A 21,290-nucleotide genomic window follows, 5' to 3' on the forward strand; every position below is an offset into this window, starting at 1 on the left:
TTTCGTGCTAATATGCCGTTGGATGAATAATTTGGTCGGATTTTCTGTGATCCTTGTTTCATCACCCAAACGCCCTAATTGCAGCAGCAACGTTACAAAGCGTTTTTATGCTCCTTCTACCAAATGCAAAATCTTAAAACATTAGGGAACAAAACAGATTTCCCACAGTCTGTCAAAATCAATGCAACGTCCGGCAGCACACTTAACATTGAACCAAACCATAATGTTGGGGATACAGTTTTAATTTCACTGTCCTTCAAACTGAGACAAATTTTGCAAGACAGTTTTGCAGCGAAAGGAATAACAGCAGCGTCGGCGCAAAATCCCCGAGCAGCAATCTCCTTTCTGCTTTAGGTTCGTCTTTTTGTTTCTGCAAACACGAGAAGGGAGGGGGAGAGGGGGCTTTCCCCTGCTGATCTGTTACCGCGAGCCAACTTCGCCATCTGCTCGTCACGTGACATTGTGTCACTTTTCAAAGCGGCGATGGCGGGCGGAAAAACCCGTCTTGCATCCGCTAACCCGAATGCTAAGTTTGGCGGTTGTTACATGCACGACTTTGCAGGCTTAAAGCGGGTTTCCTAACGAGCTTCGTGCAGTCAACCGTAGCGCTTGTTATTTGTTTGAATCCCACTGGTTTCGTCCATTTAGGCCAGTGGTTCTCAAACTTTTTTTGTTGCGACGCTTAGATGTGATTATTGATACAACAACAAGGAGCCACGAAACGGAACTATTCTGCGACGCCCTTAGAAAATTAAAACGACGCACCAAGGCGTCGCGACGCACAGTTTGAGAACTACTGATTTAGGCGGACAAATACACTAGAAGTTTATTTTGCAGATCCAGGTTTAAAGTGCATTTGACCTGCAAAGCAACACGTTGAAACCCAGATGTAAATAACAAGGAAAAGCCCCACCCACAATTTGCCAATATTTGCAGAAATAAACCGAGGACGGAGGAATAATTTTAATTCACCTTTTAAGCTGGCCGGGAAATTCCGGGTGACATGTACCAATCGTTGTGCAAATAAAGTCGACCTCCACAAATGTTTAACCTCGATTTGCAGCGCGACCCTAAAACGCTTAGGGATTTTTCCACTAACGTATTTGACTTTCTTGTGGTTATTTGATTAAAGGCTTAATTAAATTTCTAGAAACTGGTCCGAACCGACCTGAAAAACACTAAGGACGTGAATTTAAATTAATTTTTAACCTGTTAGATGTGTACACTTATGTTTGGTTTCGAAAAAATTAAAGTATGCGAAAAACTTCCCACCATGATTTCCACTATTTCATGCTTAACTTAATGTCATTGGCATTTCCCAGTTCATCTAAGGTTCATTCGTTCTTTGCAAAACTGGGATAAGAAGAAATACAACAATAATATTTTCTCAACGTTTGACCGTAAAAAGGGAATGGCTTTATTTCATTTTATAACAGTAAAAAAAATCTCGGTAAATATTACAAACAATCGGGTATTTGAAATTTAAACAACTTTCGTTTAGTACAAATATTTTTGCTGATGCCATCAGGCAAGTAATTGTGATAGAAAAAACTGCACAGATATAAAAAATTTGCATACAAAAACGTGTGATCAAAATTTGACCGTGGTTTTAACCATGCGACCGTATTGGAAATAACGAGGTTGATTTGATGTTCAACAAGTAATTTTGGCAGCGGAACAACATTGCAAGAACCGCTTATTTCACTCAGATCTCTTAAAAGTTGGAAACATTTTGAAGTGTTCGCTTGAAAAGGTTGAAAAAACTTTATGGCTCCGGGCTAAAACGGTCCTCGCATTGGATCGTACAGATCAGCGCTTTGTTAAAAGTTTTACTGTTAATGAAACGCTAAAACTCGTCGAGTAAAATAAATCATACCTACTATCATAGACTCTAAAAGAGCCTAAAGTTTTAAAAACTGCCAAAATCAGCGGTTTCGTTTCTTGCTGATGATTGCACATAAAATTATCCGAATATTTATTTGTTAAGATTAAATTTCATTGTATTTTTTGCATAAAACTAAACTCAAACTCTTTAAAGTTGTGAAAATTGTTTTCATGCAACAGTTATATTTTTTTGTTACCCTTAACGCAAGCCATTTAAAAACTACAGCCGACAATAAAACAACTAACAGTGGAGGAACCATGATTTTGCGAATAGTTCTGCAGCCATTTTGACGATCTTTTCAAATCCCACATACTTATCGAAACGATTTTACTTGATTTGTTTATCACATCGGCTTGAAATGCAACGGATTAAAGTTTTCACAAAACTCCGCCGATCCGCCTCCGGTGTCGCTTCCCGCCAATTTCTAATTGTCGCGTAACAATCGCCGATTCTTAATCCCATGAAATTATTTCGATCTGCGCAATTTTTGGCACCGCTGACTTGTGTCGCGTTTTACCAAAGAATTCTTGAGCTGTGTTACGCGGTTTTTGAATTTTGTCGTTTTTGAATTCAAAACCATCTATAACTTTATGGTCGGTTGGTAGAAATGTTTTGAGGTTGTGGGTTCGAAACTCATCGTGTTTTGAGTCCGATGGAACTTTTTGGCTTGATTAAAATTTTCGTAAAGATTCGTTTTCAAGCTAGCTTGATAGTTGCACGGTTAGGTCTAGGAAATTCACCAATTCTTTTAGGTCGTTTCTTCTTTAATTTTTTTTCAGTTTAATTTTCTTAAACTATAAAATAAAATACAGTATATTTTTTTTTCAAAATACAGTACAATTTTTTTCTGTTTCAATTTCAAAGATTAAAATAAACTACGTTATGCCATCATAACAGCTTTGCACCCCACCAAAAAACCTTAAAATTGTTTCAAATATACGCTTACTTGTTTTTTGCATTTTAATAAGTAACGAAATTATCAAAGTTCATGCCACGCGGTGGAAGCGTGATCAGGGCGTGATCAGAGCGTGATCATCCACAACAGCCGTCTGCGTCGGAAGTTTCGTAGCGGAAAAGATAAAGCCACGTTTTCACAAACCCCACCCTTATGAAAAATGCTTTGGTTTGTCTATGATGACGTCATAAGCGCTTCTGTTACGCTATAAGTGAACACAGGAAGTCTAATTAGAGCGTGTAAAAACTATGTCAGTGACGTGCTGCTAGTTGGGTGATTTTTTTTTCGATTGATGTTTTCGACTTTACAAGTACAAGGTGCGCGGTCTGTTAAAGCTCAGTGACTTTGAACATTTCGACGAATTGAAGAGTTAGTGAAGAATTCGACAAACTCAACGCTAACATGTTGATTGCCGGGCTTATTATAGCCGGAGTGATGGTTTTTCTATACAGGGGTAGGTTTGTGAATAGAAATAATTCAGAAAATCTGTGATACTTTTGTAAAAACTTATGAAGAAGTGGTTTTTGACCGTCTTGATGATGTGTTGTGAGGTTTTGGCATTACAATTGATGGACATTTATTTTTATCGTTTTTAAGGGATGTTTTTGATGTTATTGAAGTTATTTGCGAAAAGCTGTTATTTGAGTACATGGTTACCAATATGATACAGCAGAAGCATAAATATTAACGTTGGCAACGCTAATGAAACATCCAGATTAAGGTTTAAAAAACTCGATATTGAGACGATTGCTGTAATGACTAAAACGCCATTACATTTAAATTGGTCAAACATTTAAACTACTTTTCGACGAAGTTTCAATATCGGTTTGTTTAAGAATTGATCGCCTGATGAATATTTCTTTTTTATTCCCAAGGTCGTGGTTTGTTTGTACGATCTGGCAAAGAGTTGTAAAAAATGTTTTTTTTTACCATTTGTACACATTTCTTTGCAATTATTGACAATGCCTGTTTGACTCTGAACAACTCAAATTTAAAAGACCAAAGTTTAACACAAAACATTTACCATTTATCTTCAAAGGAGTCTCAGGGTTATCACATAATCATTTTTTATGAAAACGCCGGTTTGTTTCCACGTTCTGGCAAGCAAAGAGTTGTGAAATATGTTTTTCCTTTTGTATCTATGAATTTATTGTTTAACAATAACTGTTTGACTTATAAAAAAAACTTAAACTTAATTTTTTATCTTCACAGGAGTGTCAGGATTAATCGTCCGCTTCATCGAAGTGACGCGGTGACAATTCACATCGACCGGTGCGCACCGTAGCATGGAACCGAGTGAGCAGCTCGAACCGAACACGTGTGAAAATAACAAAGACGACGGTGAAGAATCGACCGGGGAAGAACAGCTGTTTATCAAACAAGACGACATTGTGACGTCACAAACAGCGTGTGTGTCGTGTCCAGTGTTGAGCGATAGAGTGTTGCCAGGTAACATAACATGACCTGTTCGTCTCTTGCATTTTCACACATTGGCATTTTGTACACTTGCGTTCATTGTGTATTGTTTTTACCATAAATTTTCACGTACGTGTTTTTTGAGTATATTTTACATATTTATTTTCTTACGATCTGTTTAAATGAAAGTTACCTTTTTCTTCTACCAAAGTTGTCTTTTAACGCATTTTTGTTTTCGAAAATTATTACACCTCTAATGTTCTGTCAATCATTTAACGTCGCTGACGCATGTTACGTCACAATATGACGAACAATCAACCCGCATTCGCAAACTCGTGTTTTCAATCATCGGCGAATTACGCGCGAAAAAAACATTTCGGGGAAGTCCCAACGATCTATGACGTCATTTTCGAAGCTTTAAATTTGGGTAGTAACTTTTTTTTTTTTGAGACATCACAAACCTAGAATTAATTATCCACAGCAATATTTGCTCATTAAATACAAAAAAAATCACAGACAGAAAGTTTAGTCAAGCGATCCAGGATAAAAACTAAATGTACAGTACATGATTATGTTCGCAGTTACTTATTCACAGCGCACTACCATCAAAACATATAGAAGTACCGCGGTTAAGATAGAAAATCACTATGTTATAACTGCCACTGGACATATTTATCTGACTTTTTGCCTTTAAAATAATGTTTAGTGCATCTTCCATAAACGTTGCACCGGTAAAGGCAACAGCGATTGTTAAAACATTTGTAAAAAAAATACATTCACATTATACAAGTATTTATGGCTGTATTTTTCCTTCTCTGTAAACATGCCCAATGTCATATAATGTGTATTCCATACAGCCATTAAGTTAAACATAACCAGCCGTGTTTTATCGTCTATTAATAAATGAAATGTTTACTAAAATGTCTAAACGCGTAAAACCCCTACACGCCCACCATGTGCCACGCCTACGTTACGCCCCTTGTTGATTTCGCTGGTTTGTTGACGCTCAAGGGAATTCCCCACCTTGTTGCTTTCCATAGCTTCCCGCTGCACACGATTGCCTTTACATCACGTGACACTAGGAATAGCGCAAAACAATTGACGTCACAAAGGAAAATAATCCCCATTTTCACCAAACAATCAACAACTCAAACCCACAACCGTACATCTGACGTAATACCGCCAAGCTTGCCGAGTTTGCCAAACAAATTACAGGTGTTTTATATGCATCGGTTTAAAACGCGTGCTAGAAGCTGGTTTCTGAACGAACTTCGTGCTTTCAACCGTTGTACACTGAAGTTAAATAATTAAAGTACTGTAACTTTCCCGACATTTTAAGCTCGTTTCAACCGAGTCTACCAACCATGTTAAATATTTTCGTAATGGTCGCTTTGGTTGACTGCACGAAACTCGTTATAGAACCAGTCTTGCCTGTTATACAATCATGTTTGGTTGATAAATTGATACCAACGTTACGCTCTACTGCGCAGGATCACGTGACACTGACGTCACGCACTCGTCATCGTTTCTTCCGGAGCTTGAGCATTTGCAGAACGAGAACGAGAGGCTGAAGCGGAAGGAGAAATACATGGATAACTTGGGTGAGTTCCAAATGCTGTGTCGGTTAGAAGCATGCTGGAGAGGCCGGTGTTGTGAAATCAACTTTTGCGGCGACTTAAAACAACAAAACACATCGCAATGTGATTACTGAAATCCAACATACAAAGCGAAGTTTATATTCCCAATTGCGATTTTTATGTTTATAAGCATTACACACATTGTATTTACGACCCATGCAAACTTGCAAAATCCAAACTAAAATTCACTGTTTGCTGCCTTAGTATGAAACTGTGTGTAACGTAAATGCATAATGTAGAATAAGCTTGCTACACAAAGCCCAGCTGACCTGGTAAACAGGAAAAGAGTGGTAGATTATTTCTTTAATAAACTAACTGCAAACAGTTATTTATTTTCGCACAATTCACACTGCACTTCTACTGTCAGTTTCATGGGGTAATTTTCTGTCACGCAGGTGTTCTGGTGACCGACTTCAAGCAGGAAAATCAAATTCTCAACGAAGAAAACCTTCGTCTGCGGAGAAGGTTGGAAGAGTTGGAGTTAGCTGAGAGTAGAGAAGAGAGCGAGGAAAAAAGGGGACGGGCCCCAGTGGACCCGGATTTAAACGGTCGGAATGAAGATGTTGTATTCGATGCCCAAGGTTAGTTGTTGTAACTGGTGTTCAGCTGTTGCCAGATTCCATGTGCAAAAATCAGTTACAATGTTTTTGCGGAATATAAAAACCTGTAATCTTGATTTTCAACTTTTTCTGTCGTAGTTTTAGTAATCACCATTTTGTTACGCTTGGTTGCACAAAACCAGCTCGTGAACGCGTATAAACTTGTGGGGGGTCTTTACCAGCAAAATGAAAGTGAATAAAATGAGTCCTTAAACTTTTCCTATCATAACCTTTAACTTATTTAAACTATCACGTGACCTCTCGCAGCCAATCACGCGGAAGTTCCCGATTCGCCGTTCGAAGTTGTCGAGGGGAATCCCCTACCGACGTCAGACCGCAGCAGTGACGACATAAAGTCGCAGGGTGGAACCCCTTATATTTCGGTGACGTCAACAGCCGGTCCCAGTGACGTCACACAAGGTGATTTTCGAAGTTTGCAATTTTATTTAACCTTGATTCAAATTACTACCACAGTGACCCCACGAAATCTACTTCGCTTATACGCAACAATGAACCCCTTGTTGTGTCATAATACAATACTTCGCGGGTCCTGAGTACATTACAATGTTTGCAGCAAGGTGAAGTGGTGATTGCCACATAACTCAAAGTGGCCAAACTCTCGTTGGAATATATTCACCTTAATCAACCTGAGATATACCGGCGTTAGGGGTTGCTTTGTTAAGAAGTTACCGCGCTTATAAAGACTGTTATGCAGTGACATTTTACTTGAAGCGTCTTTGGACATACTGCAGTATATTCTAGTTGTTTTGCATAAACTATTTAATTTCGCGTAACCAACGTGAGTGAATGATGAGGCTTCATGTTTCTTGTGTTGGTTTTGCTCCATATAATCCTGCGAGGCACTGAAGCTGAAAAACTTAAGGCTCGAATAACAAGATTCCGTTGAAGCTTTTTCGTTGTTTTTTGTGCAAAAAAAGTGAAAAAAGCTGCGCCCCCTCAAAAACGCTTAACACGCCGCCGCCTCGGGCTCGGAAAGTATTTGAACTTGGTATTTTGGAACGCTGAACCGCTTCGCTGTTCTTGTCGGGAATTCCCGCTGGAATTGGTGTCTTGTTTATTTGCATTGCGGGATCGCTGTTCTGTTTTTCGGCACGGGAAGTGGATTGTTATGTCGCGTTGCTACGGTAACCACGAATCAGTGACTGGGGGTTTTGGGGGGGCGCCGTTCAAGGTCAATTATCAAAGGTCAGAGAAAGGTTGTGAGAATTTTGCAAAGCAGATCAGATTTTGCAAAATCATCCTCTGTGAAGTTTTGTTTTGAGATTTTCTTTGGTTAAAAAAAGTCGGAAACTTTACAACCTGCATGTCCATAAGTTTTACGTTTCTGTGATTTTGAAATCTTTTGATTTTCTTACAACTTTTTGCGGCAATTTAAATATGGTTTAAAATTGCCTATTGTCAAATATGGTTATGCCGTCATAGTAAATTCGCGCTTTAAAATGGAAAATTTGCACTTCATATATTTGTATAAAACTGAACATAATTGGGAAGACTGGTAATTTTAACTGTAAACCACAAACTAAACAAAAAAAAACAAATACATAAAACCCTTATATTTCGCCCTTTATTTTCCAATGTTTTTGACAAATACACAAAAGCGGGTAGAAAACGTCCCCCTTTTCGTTGAATTCAAATTATCAGTCGTTTTAATTTTCGCCTGCGGCATTTGTGGTGTTTCATGGGTTTTCCTCCAGTTATATGGAAATGAATGTTAGGACACGGGTGAATTGAAGTAGGTGCGTGCCGACTACTCACCACGGTTCATGCTGTTTGCGATGCGATGAAACATGTGTCGGTGTGAACTGATGTGCAAATAAACACCAGGGAAATAGCACCTGCAAATTCATGCTAGAAATCCAATTCCAAACTTTGTTGAATTTTTGCAACACTATCTGTTTACTGTTTAGTAACTTGCGGCTTACACCGGCTTTTTTGTTTTTCCTAATAAGCATTTCCACTCTATCAAGTAACAACCCGTTTAGCAATGAACTTGGTATATAACCCAACCGTTAAAACATTTCAATTCTTGCCATAAGTTGCACAATGCTACACCAACAGGAAAAGATTCAACATTATTTATTGCGTTTGTGCTTTTTATTTTGAAAGCAGGAACATGTGTTGCACAAAACTATCAAGTTTGTCAAGTGCGAATTGCAGTGAGATTTATCTACCACTAAATATTGCTCTTTTGGCAAATGTATTTCTTTAACCGATGTTTCAACGTCCTATACAGGTTGCCTTTATCATGGTAATAAGTTATTACCGGTTAAAGAAAAAAAATAGGTTAAAGAAATATATTTGTCACAATAGTATTACATTTAGTTTGCATATAATGCCCATACCAAACTTTACTAACAATAGACTCTTATATAAGCTATTGATGTCAGGCATAATACCACGTTTATTGAGGTCTTTTGGCAAATCCTATAAACCTAACAGACACTTGTGTTACATTTCAGCTCAAACCGCCCCCGACACCAACCCAGTGACGTCAGAAGCGGCGATGACGCAACGCCTTACAAGTTTGCTGCTAGATGGCGCTAACGCAACACCCACAAAGGAAAATCGAAGTTCTGACGTCACTACCAGCATGTCCCGTGACTTGGAAAAGTCGGATGAGGTAAAGGTTTACATACGAATTCTTTTGATCTCTTTAAACCAGTGGTTATTAACGTTTTTATGGTTGTTGCCCTATAAGAAATCAAATTGACCTCATTTTTACAAAATTTAAGATTGCAAACTATTACGTCACGGAAAGATGACGTCATATAACCAAAAAGAGGTGAATGTAATTAACACCTGAAAATGTCAAATTGGTTAAAAGCCATTTGTTCTGTACGTAATTGTAAACCAACCTTTAATTTTTTCCCTTTATTTTCTGTAATAGAAATGTAACATTTTTAGGCACACTAACCCGAACGTCAGTTTCGACTGGTGAATTTTTTCTTTGATCTGACCCCAAACACGTGCTTATCTCGCATTCTCCTAACCCTATCAGCTAATTGTTCACCCAATCCCTTCATCCCCCTCACCCCCCTAAAAATCCCCCAATCAGCAACCGTGTTTCGGTTGCCTGGCAACAAAGCCGGTCAAACAAAAGACCCGGTCGGCATGCAAAAATCGCGAATTTTTCAACTTTAAGCATGTTTTTCGCATTGTTTAAATCCCAGCGTAATTCCTTTTTTTTCAGCCAATTACGTTTTTCTTTGTTGCAGAACGAGCGAGACACAGCGACATCTACCGACGAACTGGAGAATTTACCACTTCCATTGCAGGTAGGAGTTTGTTTGTAAGTTTCAAATTTGGTCCAGTTGGTGCCGTAAAGCATTAATATCTTCATTCATGTTTATTGTTAAGTGGCTGCTTGGCAACCCGTATAGGTTATTATCAACATTAAATTGTCCCCAACACGTTGTATTGTCGTTCTGTTTATGCCTGACTGACTTTAATGCACGATTGATTTGGTTTTTGCGGCAACTTGGATAGCCATGCAACATAGTCAGTCTGTAGGTTTGTCACAGTTGTGTGCAGTTAAGTTGCTCTGGTTTTCAATATGTTTGTGTGTCAACTATTGTATTTATGGTTATGTTTATTATCCATCTGTTTATGATTCTATTTGAAAAAGGCAATTCCTCCAAACCCACTTTTGGATTAACCTGAATTCTAAACCAAAACGCTTATAATATTTTTGACGTCATTTTACGCAAACGCTCTAAACCAGTCCATCTTAAGTTTATGACGTCACAAACCTTGTTATACATCACCCAATGAACTTTACAATCCTGCTTCTAGATCCGTCAGTTGGAGGAAATGGTCGGATTGCACGATACCGGAAATGACGTCAGCGTCAGTGAAGCGAGTATGACGTCACAGTTCTCAAAGTTGGCCGCGGTGTTCGCGCGTTTGGCCCAGAAGGTGACGCAATCGCAGAAGAAGGCAAGAAACTCACAGGTTTGTCACGTGATCCGCTTTAGGACAAGTTTTTTCATTTTGCTTCAAATCAGTGGTGGGATTCAGTCGGTTCGCACCGGTTCTATAGAACCGTCTCACGAAATTTTATGAGATCAGCGAACCGGTTTGCATTACTGGTATTGTCAATGGACTTTTTGTAACAGAACCGGTTGAAAAATATGACTTTCGTGATAGAACCGACTCACAAAAATTTGATTCCCACCACTGCCTCAAATGTTTCGGAGGCAAATGAGTTTAAATGTTCTGTGAATGTTGTACGTGTTAATCAGCGATGATTGCAAAAGAAATAGCTGATATGTTAGGGATGAAACAATTACCTTACATGAACACATGATTCTATTTCGCAAGCATTATTTACTGAGCTTGAGCCAACTCAACTCCAGTAGTAAATTTGGCAATGAGTTATGCTTTACTGAGCAGTGAGTATCAGGTGAGGGCCTGATGCTAAGAGGCAATATCTTGCTAGTTTTTTTTTAAGTATAGATTTATCGCAGTAACACCAAATTAAAAAAAAAAACGAATTATAAAAAAAAACAAGTGATTAAGGGGATTAAGGCCAGTGTCTCTCTTCAACCCACAAGACAAAATTGATGTTTTTTTACTCTGTGCTGATTTTTTTTACTGTACATTTTTATTGGGTCTGCAAATGCTTTTTTTGAGACAAAAATATACAGAGACCTAAAATTTTAGGGAAACACCGTTTACAAACGTAGATTTTCCTGCAAACATTTTCCAAGTTGGGGTATAACTGTGACTTAGAAAATGTTTAGAGCTATATTTTCCAATTCTTGCTATTGAAAAGTTTGGAAATTGTAAATGCCACTTTTACCCATTTGTTGACCTATCGTTTACCCAGCAGACCTCAAAAACGTGAAATTGCAACTTTGTTTTATTAAACCACTGGACAAATAAAACCTATTATTTCCTTAACTTATTTGAACTTCTCTCCACCTTTTGTCTATTTGCTCAAGTAATTTGGCTCAAAAGTCAATCTCCAAATATGGGTTAAGGGTAAACTTAGCTTAGGTTTGGCTTTTATTGTTCCTCTTCTGTCGTGCAATGATTTGACTCGATAACCTTTCTACACAACCCCACCCAATCACTTTATGTGGGCGGTGGAAAGACCCTACTGACCCGGTTATTTACATACACAACCCCTGGTTTATGAACTTTACTTTCCGTCACGTTTAAATGATGGTGAAATGACAAATATTAAAACGCTGTAACTTTCCGTTAACAATACTTGACTTTATTGTGTGTTTTTTGTATAGTTGTAACATGCAAAAACGATGTCCATTAATAGACTAAAAATACTGGTAAAATATATAATTTTATCGAATGTTTGTCGTTGGTTGAACCCCTTGGTGTTTTTTAAGATTGATTAGTTTTGAATGAACTCTTTGTTAAACTTGTTTAGTTCCATCTTGAACAGTCACGTGTTCAATGCTCTATACACAAGCTGGTGAACAACACATTTAGTAAATAATAACAAGCAATTTTTTTAGATAAATCCAACTATCCAACATTAACTTCGGTTGCTTTAACTAAGTGATAGTTTATGAACGTAAAGTTTATTTGTGCAATGCAAGGCAAGTTGTTTGTTATTTGTGGGTTTCTAGAGAAATGAACAAAACAAAAATATCATCGGTGAATCACTCTTTCAATCTGTTGACCTTTTCAATACAATAGAAACTTCCCTGAATCATGACAAGTAGTGTTATAGAGATTTGTCTACTTTCTGTTTTTCTTTAGTCAAGAAACTTCTCACATGTTGTTCCAATCTTTTCAAGGGCATCCACACAGTGAGTGAAATAACAACTTCATTGTAACAAATCGTTTGTTGTGTTGAATACAAAGCTGTGGTTTCCATAGTTGTACTTGGTGCTTGTTTTCATTCTTTATCTTTGAAACTTTATATCTGAACCGGGCATCTGAATTTCGGTTCACGCCCACAAAACGCCCCTATCTATTACTCGTATGATATTTTGCAGAAACTTTGATAGGATTTTACGCGATTTAAATGAGGAATTCCTGCAGTTGTTGCAGTTTTGTTAATTTTTTTAAATTTGTGTAAAAGAAAATTGTGACATCTTCAAACATCAACTATTGTGTGAAATAATCTCATAGAATTTTACTTCAAACAAACGGCAAAAAAACGTTATTAAAACGATTTTTCAAAATTTGCGCTACACATTTAAAGAAACCATTTTGGTTGAAATTTTGCGTGGAATTTTCACTCCAGTCATAATTGAAAGTGTGATCTTATATCGTGTTTTGCGCAAAGAAATTTACTCGACTTGAAATTGACGTTTGTATTAAAAAGCAAGGGCGATTGGCATCGGCGATTTTTTGTTCCCCGTTCAGTTACTTGGATTTCATTACATGTTGTAATTTTCGTTCTTCGTTTACCCTTTGAAGTCTTTACCGGTTTCATTCTCTTTGCCAAAAGTTCCCACAGAAAACCGACCACAAAGAGCCAAAGTTTACCACAAACTCCCGCCGTTTTATTGAAAAGGTTTCTGGCTCGACGGGAACTTAACCCGTAATAAGGGAAGCAGACACCACCTACGGCGATCTGGAGGGCTTTCCAAACTTTTAAAGCGTCTCGTCCTTTAGGTGATTTTCCGTCAGACTGAGGCGTGGCAGAGGCGGGGCGCACCCGCTTCCAGTGTGACGCAATAAAGCATCACTTATAATGGTGTTTCCTGACTTGCATTTAACCCCAAAGTGGAAATTTAAGATGCCTTAACACGTTGACTGCCAACCACGAGTTATCTCGTAGTTGCCGATCTAGCCAGGCTTGCCAGACACGAGTATACTCGTAGTAGACTTATTCTATTGGAACGCGCTTAAAACGAGCTGGCGTCTCGAACTAACGTCGTGGATGCGTTGTGGCAACACCGAGACACCCTACACCAGCATGTTACCTACGAGTTAACTCGTAGCATGGCACACAAAATATTTCGACCTGATTTCAGAACGCCACTAAAACATATTCGGCAAATTTGAGCACAACGTAGGAATATCCCTTGGCAGTCAACGTGTTAAGGGGATTATCGGATCATCACCTTGGTTCCGTGACGTCATCATTCAGTGACGTCGTAGTTGATTTTTTTTGAATAAATATTTTCTGGTTGTATAACGGGTTAACCGTTATAAAAAGATTAAGTACCACTGAATTTGAACTTTAACTTGGTAAACTTTTGAGAGGTTCTTAGTCACACATTTTCAACTTTGATACGCCGTATTTGAAATGTTATGACGACATTTTTTAAAGTGTTGTTGTAATGTGATTTGTTGTGTTTCCCTATTCCTTATGCGAATTAATTTGATGCACTTTGTTGCGGCATTTTGGGTTAACTTTGTGAAACTGCGCTGTTGTATGTGTAAAAGTCCAAGCAGAGGCGCAGAACAGAACAGAACTGAAATAAAGTAGTATGTGTGATTTTTGTTGACTATTACAGAAATTGCTTTAAAAATCCGATGATACTTCACGACGCATTTAAAATTACAAAAACTGTATCATGTCATCGCGCTTAAAAATATTTTGTAATCGCGTTCAAATTCTGCAATGTCACCCAATGTCTTTGATGAAACATTTCGCAATGATGTGTAGCATGTTTGAACAGTTTCATCTGACAGATGTTTTACCTCGGTCGAAATTCCCCGTATTTACTTACATGCGTCGCAAGTAGCCTCTGTTTGCCGTTACTGATGATTAATCGTTGGGTAACGCTAAGAAGCACTCCACCGAGGACAGAGGGATTCCCCCAAAACACTTGAACCGTTATGAACTGGATAAGATAACTGCCACGTCATTCTTTCAGTTTCTATTTTAGACAATGAACTGTGTTTCTGCTTTAAGGCGGGTTTTGGTGACGAATCGTACAATCATGTACAGGAAACCATTTCCACTTGTCGCTTGTGTGTCTGTACATATGTTGGTTTCAAGTTTTGTCTCTAAGTTTTTGTTTATTTTGAGTTTGTTGTCCCACTTATTTGCTGAAAGATGTTTAAAACAGTGTAACGTTTTCAAAGTGACAGCCACAAAAAAAGTTAATGCAGTTCGGTTTCCAAGTTAAAAAAGAAACGTTTTTGCCTAATACTACTACAAGTTAGTTTTTTAACGCCCATATCTATTTGCAAAGTTAGCGAGGATATTACACAAAAGAGGGATGATAATTTTCGATAGCACAACAACTGACTTTGTACCCATTCTATGCCGCGAACGTTCATTAAACTGGTTCACTTTTATTTCACGGCAGTTAGTTCAGCTTGCTAATCACATGTAAACTTCCACAAGAGTATAACGATAACACAATTCACTTCAACTTCATGAAATGACTGTGGTGTAACTGCCATGCAATGGAGTGGTCAGAAACAGCTTTTAACGTCTATCTACGGCGGTTCTTTACCTTAGGGCAGTGGTTCCCAACCAGGGCCCATGCCCCCCCCCCCCCTCCAGGGGGGCCACGAGCTGTGTTCCGGGGGGCCACGGGCGTAGATTCACAAGAAACACCCACTAAAAGTCATTTTCACTTTAACTTTATTCCCGAATTTAACCGACTACTTCACACAATATTTGTTTATAGAGAGGTTTATCACACTCATTTACTCTATTAGACCTGTTTAAGGCCAAAATTAATACCGCATTCCTACGCGAGATTGCTATCTACATTTTAAGGGGGCCACAGGTCCTACATGGTAACTTTAAGGGGGCCACGAGGCCAAAAAGTTACTTTAAGGGGGCCACGGTCCACGAAAGGTTGGGAACCACTGCCTTAGGGGTTCCCGAACTGTGGGCCATGGCCCAGCACTAGGCCACCAAGACATTTTCAATGGGCCACAGAGCCATTTGAACAGATTCTACTGTTTTGTTATACTGTAGATGCTATGCCCTTTGTTTTAAAAAACATAATATTTACAAAACAATAATTTTTAACAAGAAAGGACATTGTCTCCTAACAATGGTGGCTATGTGAATCTGCCTTTTCAACACTTGTAAATATGAAGTTCAAGCAGCGCAACCGTTTTGAAGTTGAGCAAGATATTCGCTGTGCTCTGTCATCAACAGAGCCAAGAATTCCGAATCTTGTAGCCAAATTTCAGGAGCATGTATCTCATTAAAAATAAATTGCTAGAAACCATTTCGCCTGTTTTTGAGTTAAATTTTCACAGAAATTGTTTGTGCCTAAATTTACAGCACATGGTGAGTCACGAATCGCTATTAAATAGACATTTGGGCCACAGATGACATATTTGTATGAAGTGAACTACCCCCTGGGTTTTTATGGTGATTTTGTTGTCTAAAATTTTGTCAAAAAGCTTTTAACAGTCGAAACTCGCTCTGGCCTGACAAAAATGTGAGGGATTTTAAATTGAAAGCAGCCAACCGACAATGCTACTGCAAAGACCGAAACCGCTTACGTTGTTTCTTTAAGCCAAACCTTAAAGGGGATTTTCCATCTTAAGCCTTTCCAAGACGCCTGAAAATTGATTCATTGACAATGTGTGAAATGTAGAGGCAACTTACTAAGATTTTCATGTGGTTACCAATTATTATTTTTTAACTTTGTATCTAAGAATTTGAACCAACACGGCCTAACATAAAATGCTATTCAGGTTTTTGGTTGCAAAAATTTTCAGTTTAGTTGTCAATCATTGGCACGGGCAAAGAATTTTTTTGAAACACTTTGGCAGAGCAGAAGCCAGCCAGACACCTTTTTTTATTAAGTTTCTGCATTTTTCGATTAAAACTCTTGATACCACATGTAAGTAAGGACTTCAAATAAATGACATCATACATTAAGTGGGGATTGGGGAAGCCAAAGACTTGTAGGTGACTTTAGTAAACACCCGACTTTCCCGTTGAGGGGAAACGTATTTGTTTATCGGCGGGTTTTATTACTTCCCCCGCCAGACATGGGGGGATTTTCGGGGAAATATTTCATCACTGAAACACACATCATCTATTGTCGTCGTGCTGATACAGGGAATCCATTTGCATTAAACTGGAATTCAATATGAACCTAGAGCTTGGTTACAAATCTGGGTACTTTACATTATTAGTTCCTCTCTTTCATTACTACCTTTGCATTGCCTTGGGCAGTTTCGGTTCTTTCGTTTGACTTATTCACTTTGTGGACATTTATTGCTGGTTGCTAAAAGATTTTTCCGTCGAAACCTAGTTGAAATGTGTCGTTTTGGTTTTGATTCTGTTTTCTTTCGTTTTCCTGTTTTCCATTGCATTAAACTTGAAATTAAATATTTTGCTTTAAAATTTGTTGGTCAACTGCTGGGTAGAGTTATTAATCCCTTAAATCGCACCCTGATAAATGTTGTATGGACTAAGAATCGAACCAATATCCTATTGACTTTCCATTAGTTCCTTGTCGCAAATACAAGAAGGACTGCCACTGCTAAAACCCCTGATAATTCAGTGCGACTTTCCCTTTTCACCCTGGCGAAAAAACAAGCAAGGGAATTCCCCAGCACCTGTGCTTGTCCAGAATGTCGTTTATGACGTCACAAGTAGGGATATTGTCGAGCCGGGGAAATGGAACCAGGTCATTGTTGTTGTTTTTGTGCTGAGGCGACTGAATTAAGTTGAACTCGGATGAACCAGTCCGGTTTTAGTGTAAAGCAAACTGGAGGGAAAACATACGTTGGACAAACAAAGCGCACTTTTGTGTTCGGTTAAAAACCTCTTGTTAACGGAAATTTGTTTTATCGAAACGGGAACCAATACCTCGCGTGCAAACATTTGTAAAAGACATTTTGCACTAAAGCATACATGAGGTATATCACTGAGAAAACCTTCAAGCTATTTGTCCGGATGACTCAAGACAAACTTCCATGTGTTTGCATTTGATCATTGATGTCTCGCTCATATTCTTGTCTATCCATGAGGTTGTTCATTTTTCACCGAGTTATTAGTTTCGCCCTGTTGGCAAATGAAACTGGTCTGCTCTCCTTTTTAAATCGCTTTTATCAAATTAAACAACTTTCTTAAGTTTGTTCTATATCTTGAAATAGCATTTAAAAGCTTTAACCTTACTTTTTGGCAGTAAATTATAACAATTTGCTTTTGCTTGTTAAGGCAGTGGTTCTCACGCACAGTTTAAGAACTACTGTGTTAAGTCAATCTGCTTTTGGTTACAAAGTTTTTGAGAAATTTCAACAACACAAATTTATACATAGTTGTTAGTTATAAGTGTAACGTCACAACAGACTACAAAAGTCAGCCTATGTAACAGAGTGATGACCGATGAATCTGTCTTCATTTATCACATATACCAAATAAAGAGATTCTATTTGAATAATATGGAAACTGACGAGGACTTCTAAATAGGCGAAACTATTAAATAAGATAAAAGATTATATACGCTGATCGTCTGTCGCTTTTCTTGAGTATAGTTCGGATGGTTGTCAGTTGCAACATTTTCTTGTTATATTTCTTGCAAATCACTTGATTTTCCACCTCGTTAACACCTACTCAACAGGGGAATCCCTCGTTTCACGCATCATTGCGCAGGTCAAAGGTCACTTGTTGGGGATCCCCGCACGTTCATAAATCTCCGATGTGGTTTTAACCCAATTCCGGGGACTTTCAGTTGGGTAAACATTTCTTAAAAGCTGCTTGTACTTTGGATATGGTTTGATTCTTTGTCGGCATTCCAACACGATTAGTGGCTCTGCCTCGCGACGCCTTTATGACGCAGAGAACAATCGCCACTCCAATAACCGCTTGTTGTTGTGACCGCATTAAGCCTATTGTCTCGTAACAATGCGTTTTGTCTCGGGTACTTTCAGTTTTCCAGTTTTTTGTCGTTTTCTTGAAGTGGATCGCAATATTGTTTGGACTTTTTGGGTTTATGTTTGAATAATGCGTTTGCTCGAAGCAGTCTCGCTAATAAACCAGCGATCCCCGCGTAAATCCCCTTGTAACCTCACACTCGCTACAGAGTGCGAAGTCATTCCTTCGAAACGTGAAACACCCGAACCCAGGGAGCTGGTTTGCGAGACCGGGGACTTCCCGCCGCCACGTATGTTCGTGGTACAATGTTTCTGAACAGCGGTGGTTTTGTTTTCACCTTGTTTTATTATGACCTTATCCTTATGACAGCGGTTCACAACCTTTCTGGTGCCGTGACCGCTTGATAACATTTGCCAACTTGTGGTGACCCTAAGGATAAAGTTAGTAGGCTCTAAATTAAAATTGACCACATTTTTTCTCAACAATAAAGTGGTACATGAGTTTATTTTATTGGGGTTAGTGGTTCATTGCCTAAAACACGTTGGGAACCATGCCTTAGGCGACCCCAGGCAAATTGTCAATCGACCAAAGTTGGGAACCGCTGCCTTATGTGAATTTATTCATTCAATATAACCATAAAATTTTGAAACCACAAAATCCAAACGCTTCTCATTTGTGATCAAAACGATAACTTTAGTAATAGATCAAAACCATCAACAGCATGTCTTAAACTGACGATCACTGTTTGCCTTTTGAACTTTAATACAGTAAAACCGAAAGACTGTAAATCCTTGGTTTAAACAGAATCAGTCGGTTTTAAATGAAGGAATATATATTTCGCCTATGTGGCATCATCAGTTCCTGTAACCGAAATACAATACGATATAAAAACGATTTGTGTGTTTGTTTGTTTCTTTGTTCTCATTTGTGTGTTTGTTTCTTTGTTCAAATTGTAAATACGGGAAGCAGAGGTAACAACATGCCGCGTCGTATATTCGAGAACAAAGCGTAGATAAAGGCGATTGTTCGGTAATTATCCGATCACAAGGGAAGTAGAATTCTATGGTTGGGAAGTTCGCGGGAATTTTCCCTGTGTTTGGAAATCTATTAAATTTTAACGAGGGAAGCTTACCACGTGTTACGGCTGTGCAAAGGTATTTGTAGAAATAAGGAAAGTTCGTAAAACGAAACTAGTTTGTGAATTTTAGTTCGGTGAACTGTTCGGGTTTTTAGTCACAACTATGTTAATGTTGATATTTTTGAGTTTAAACGCGGAACAATCACCCAGCCTGAAATAGCTATGTTAAAACGACATAGATGGCGCAAGTGGTGGTTCATGTTACGAAATTCCACGATCAGCCGTTCCTCGTTTAACGTGTATTCGATCATCTGGTCGCCTTACAAACGGTTTTATGACGTGACAATGTGGTGAAAAACTCACGACGAAGCCTTGTACTGTATGCTTAAATCATGAATTAGATTGTAAAAAAACCGATTCTGTACCACACAATTACTAGTGAGATTTTAAAGTCAACCTTAAACGTGAAGAACTTTTTCATATATTGAAGACAATCTTAAAGTGTGGTTTATTTTGTGAATTGAGTGATCCAAACATTTTGCTTATGCGGTAAAACGTATTTCTTCTGGATATGCAATCATTTTATCCATCATCTACTGTTTTTTTTCCTCAAACTGTGTTCCGTAAATACTCGTTCTGCAAAGTGCAACTGTGATCTCATAGTTTTCTATTTTAAACTTATTTGTCACCGAAATCAGTCTCACACATTTAAGTTGTAACCCCAAAATAAAGGAGTTGCATTTTTTGTCATCTTGACCAGAATTGTGTTTTTCAAATACTACATAAATTACATCAGTGTTTTTCTACGCACTCAAAGCCAAAACCACGAACGTACATACATGTCTATTCATGTGAAAGGGAATTATCCGACGGTTTAACGGATTTCCAACACGCAGTAATTCGGGTGGTTGTTACATCAACAAATCCCAACACATATTCGGTTGGTTGCGCTGTATTTATTTTGAAAGTGCCGAGTCATGCAAAATATCGTCATTTAACATTTTTATTTTTGCGTAGTTGGCATGTGAAGTTGTAAAATAAACTTCCTCATTGGTTTAGAGGGGCTTTGTAAAAGCATTTTGTATCACCCAAATGAAAGGTGAAATCCAACAGTGTATATTGACAGGAAAAGTGTTTTGTAATTATAACCTTTTTTGCAACAAAAAAACTTCTCCAAGTTTGTGCAAAAAGGTTTCGTCTCCCGCTTCAGTCACCCGTGAAATGCCAACCATAGTTCGGGTCGGTTTCGTGGCGTTGCGTTTCACTGGGTTGCCACGGTAACGCCAATCGGCGCTTTACGTTTTTTTGTTAACTGGTAGACTAATTCGGTTGCCATGGTTACATGCGGTTTTCTTGCCTTGTCCGGTTTCGTGCTGTGTGTATTGTGCTCTGTCACCATAACAACGGCGTTCGATTGTCGTGTGTTGTCATGACGACCGTCGTAAGGTTAATGGCAGCGCTTTATTCTAAACCATCATAAAACACAGGCACGACCATGGATTTATTTTAGAGATTTTATCACGGTTGACAACATGCGCTTTGTAATTTCGGTCGACAACTATATAAAGGTTTGCTAGTTTGCCAGTAATATGAGGTTGAAAGGCGCCAATGTCAAGTTGAAGGCAATGCTACATTGTTTAAGGTAGCAGGTTTATTTTTTCGAAGTCATGTTAAAAGTCACATGAAACTGTGTTACTTGTTGCAAGCAACCCCTTGGTAAAGAGGACGGATTATGTTTCAGTAATGTTGAACTCATGTGATCTGGATTTTTAATTTGACCATTAAAGTTATTTTGTTGTTAGACAGTTCAAAACAGACACAACATCAATCACATTTTGTTTTTACTTTATCCCCGAACTGTTTGTTTACAGTTAGTTTGTGTTAATCAGGTTTTTGTGCAGAATTTAGATTGATAAGTCAATATGTAAATTCAAGGATATTTGTGTTTCACCTATTTCTAATTTCACGTCG

The 21,290-nt window shown here is 38.3% G+C and overlaps 1 protein-coding gene across 4 annotated transcripts in view; it reads left to right on the forward strand.

Annotated features, from left to right (window-relative positions):
- LOC145238145 (uncharacterized) overlaps positions 1-21,290 on the forward strand; it is a 45,677-nt gene that overhangs the window by 11,389 nt on the left and 12,998 nt on the right. For 3 of the 4 annotated variants that reach the window (XM_080101220.1, XM_080101223.1, XM_080101221.1), the window contains exons 2-8: positions 4,053-4,289; positions 5,747-5,857; positions 6,289-6,474; positions 6,760-6,912; positions 8,973-9,133; positions 9,729-9,788; positions 10,306-10,464. In XM_080101220.1, the coding sequence (XP_079957346.1) occupies positions 4,127-4,289; positions 5,747-5,857; positions 6,289-6,474; positions 6,760-6,912; positions 8,973-9,133; positions 9,729-9,788; positions 10,306-10,464 (993 nt within the window). In that variant the 5' untranslated portion in view covers positions 4,053-4,126. Of the gene's footprint in view, positions 1-2,828; positions 3,295-4,052; positions 4,290-5,746; positions 5,858-6,288; positions 6,475-6,759; positions 6,913-8,972; positions 9,134-9,728; positions 9,789-10,305; positions 10,465-21,290 lie in introns of those variants that run through there. The other variant, XM_080101222.1, reaches the window with a different exon arrangement.

Source organism: Phallusia mammillata, chromosome 7 (assembly GCF_965637545.1).
Source record: "Phallusia mammillata chromosome 7, kaPhaMamm4.hap1.1, whole genome shotgun sequence".
NCBI classification, from domain to species: domain Eukaryota; kingdom Metazoa; phylum Chordata; class Ascidiacea; order Phlebobranchia; family Ascidiidae; genus Phallusia; species Phallusia mammillata.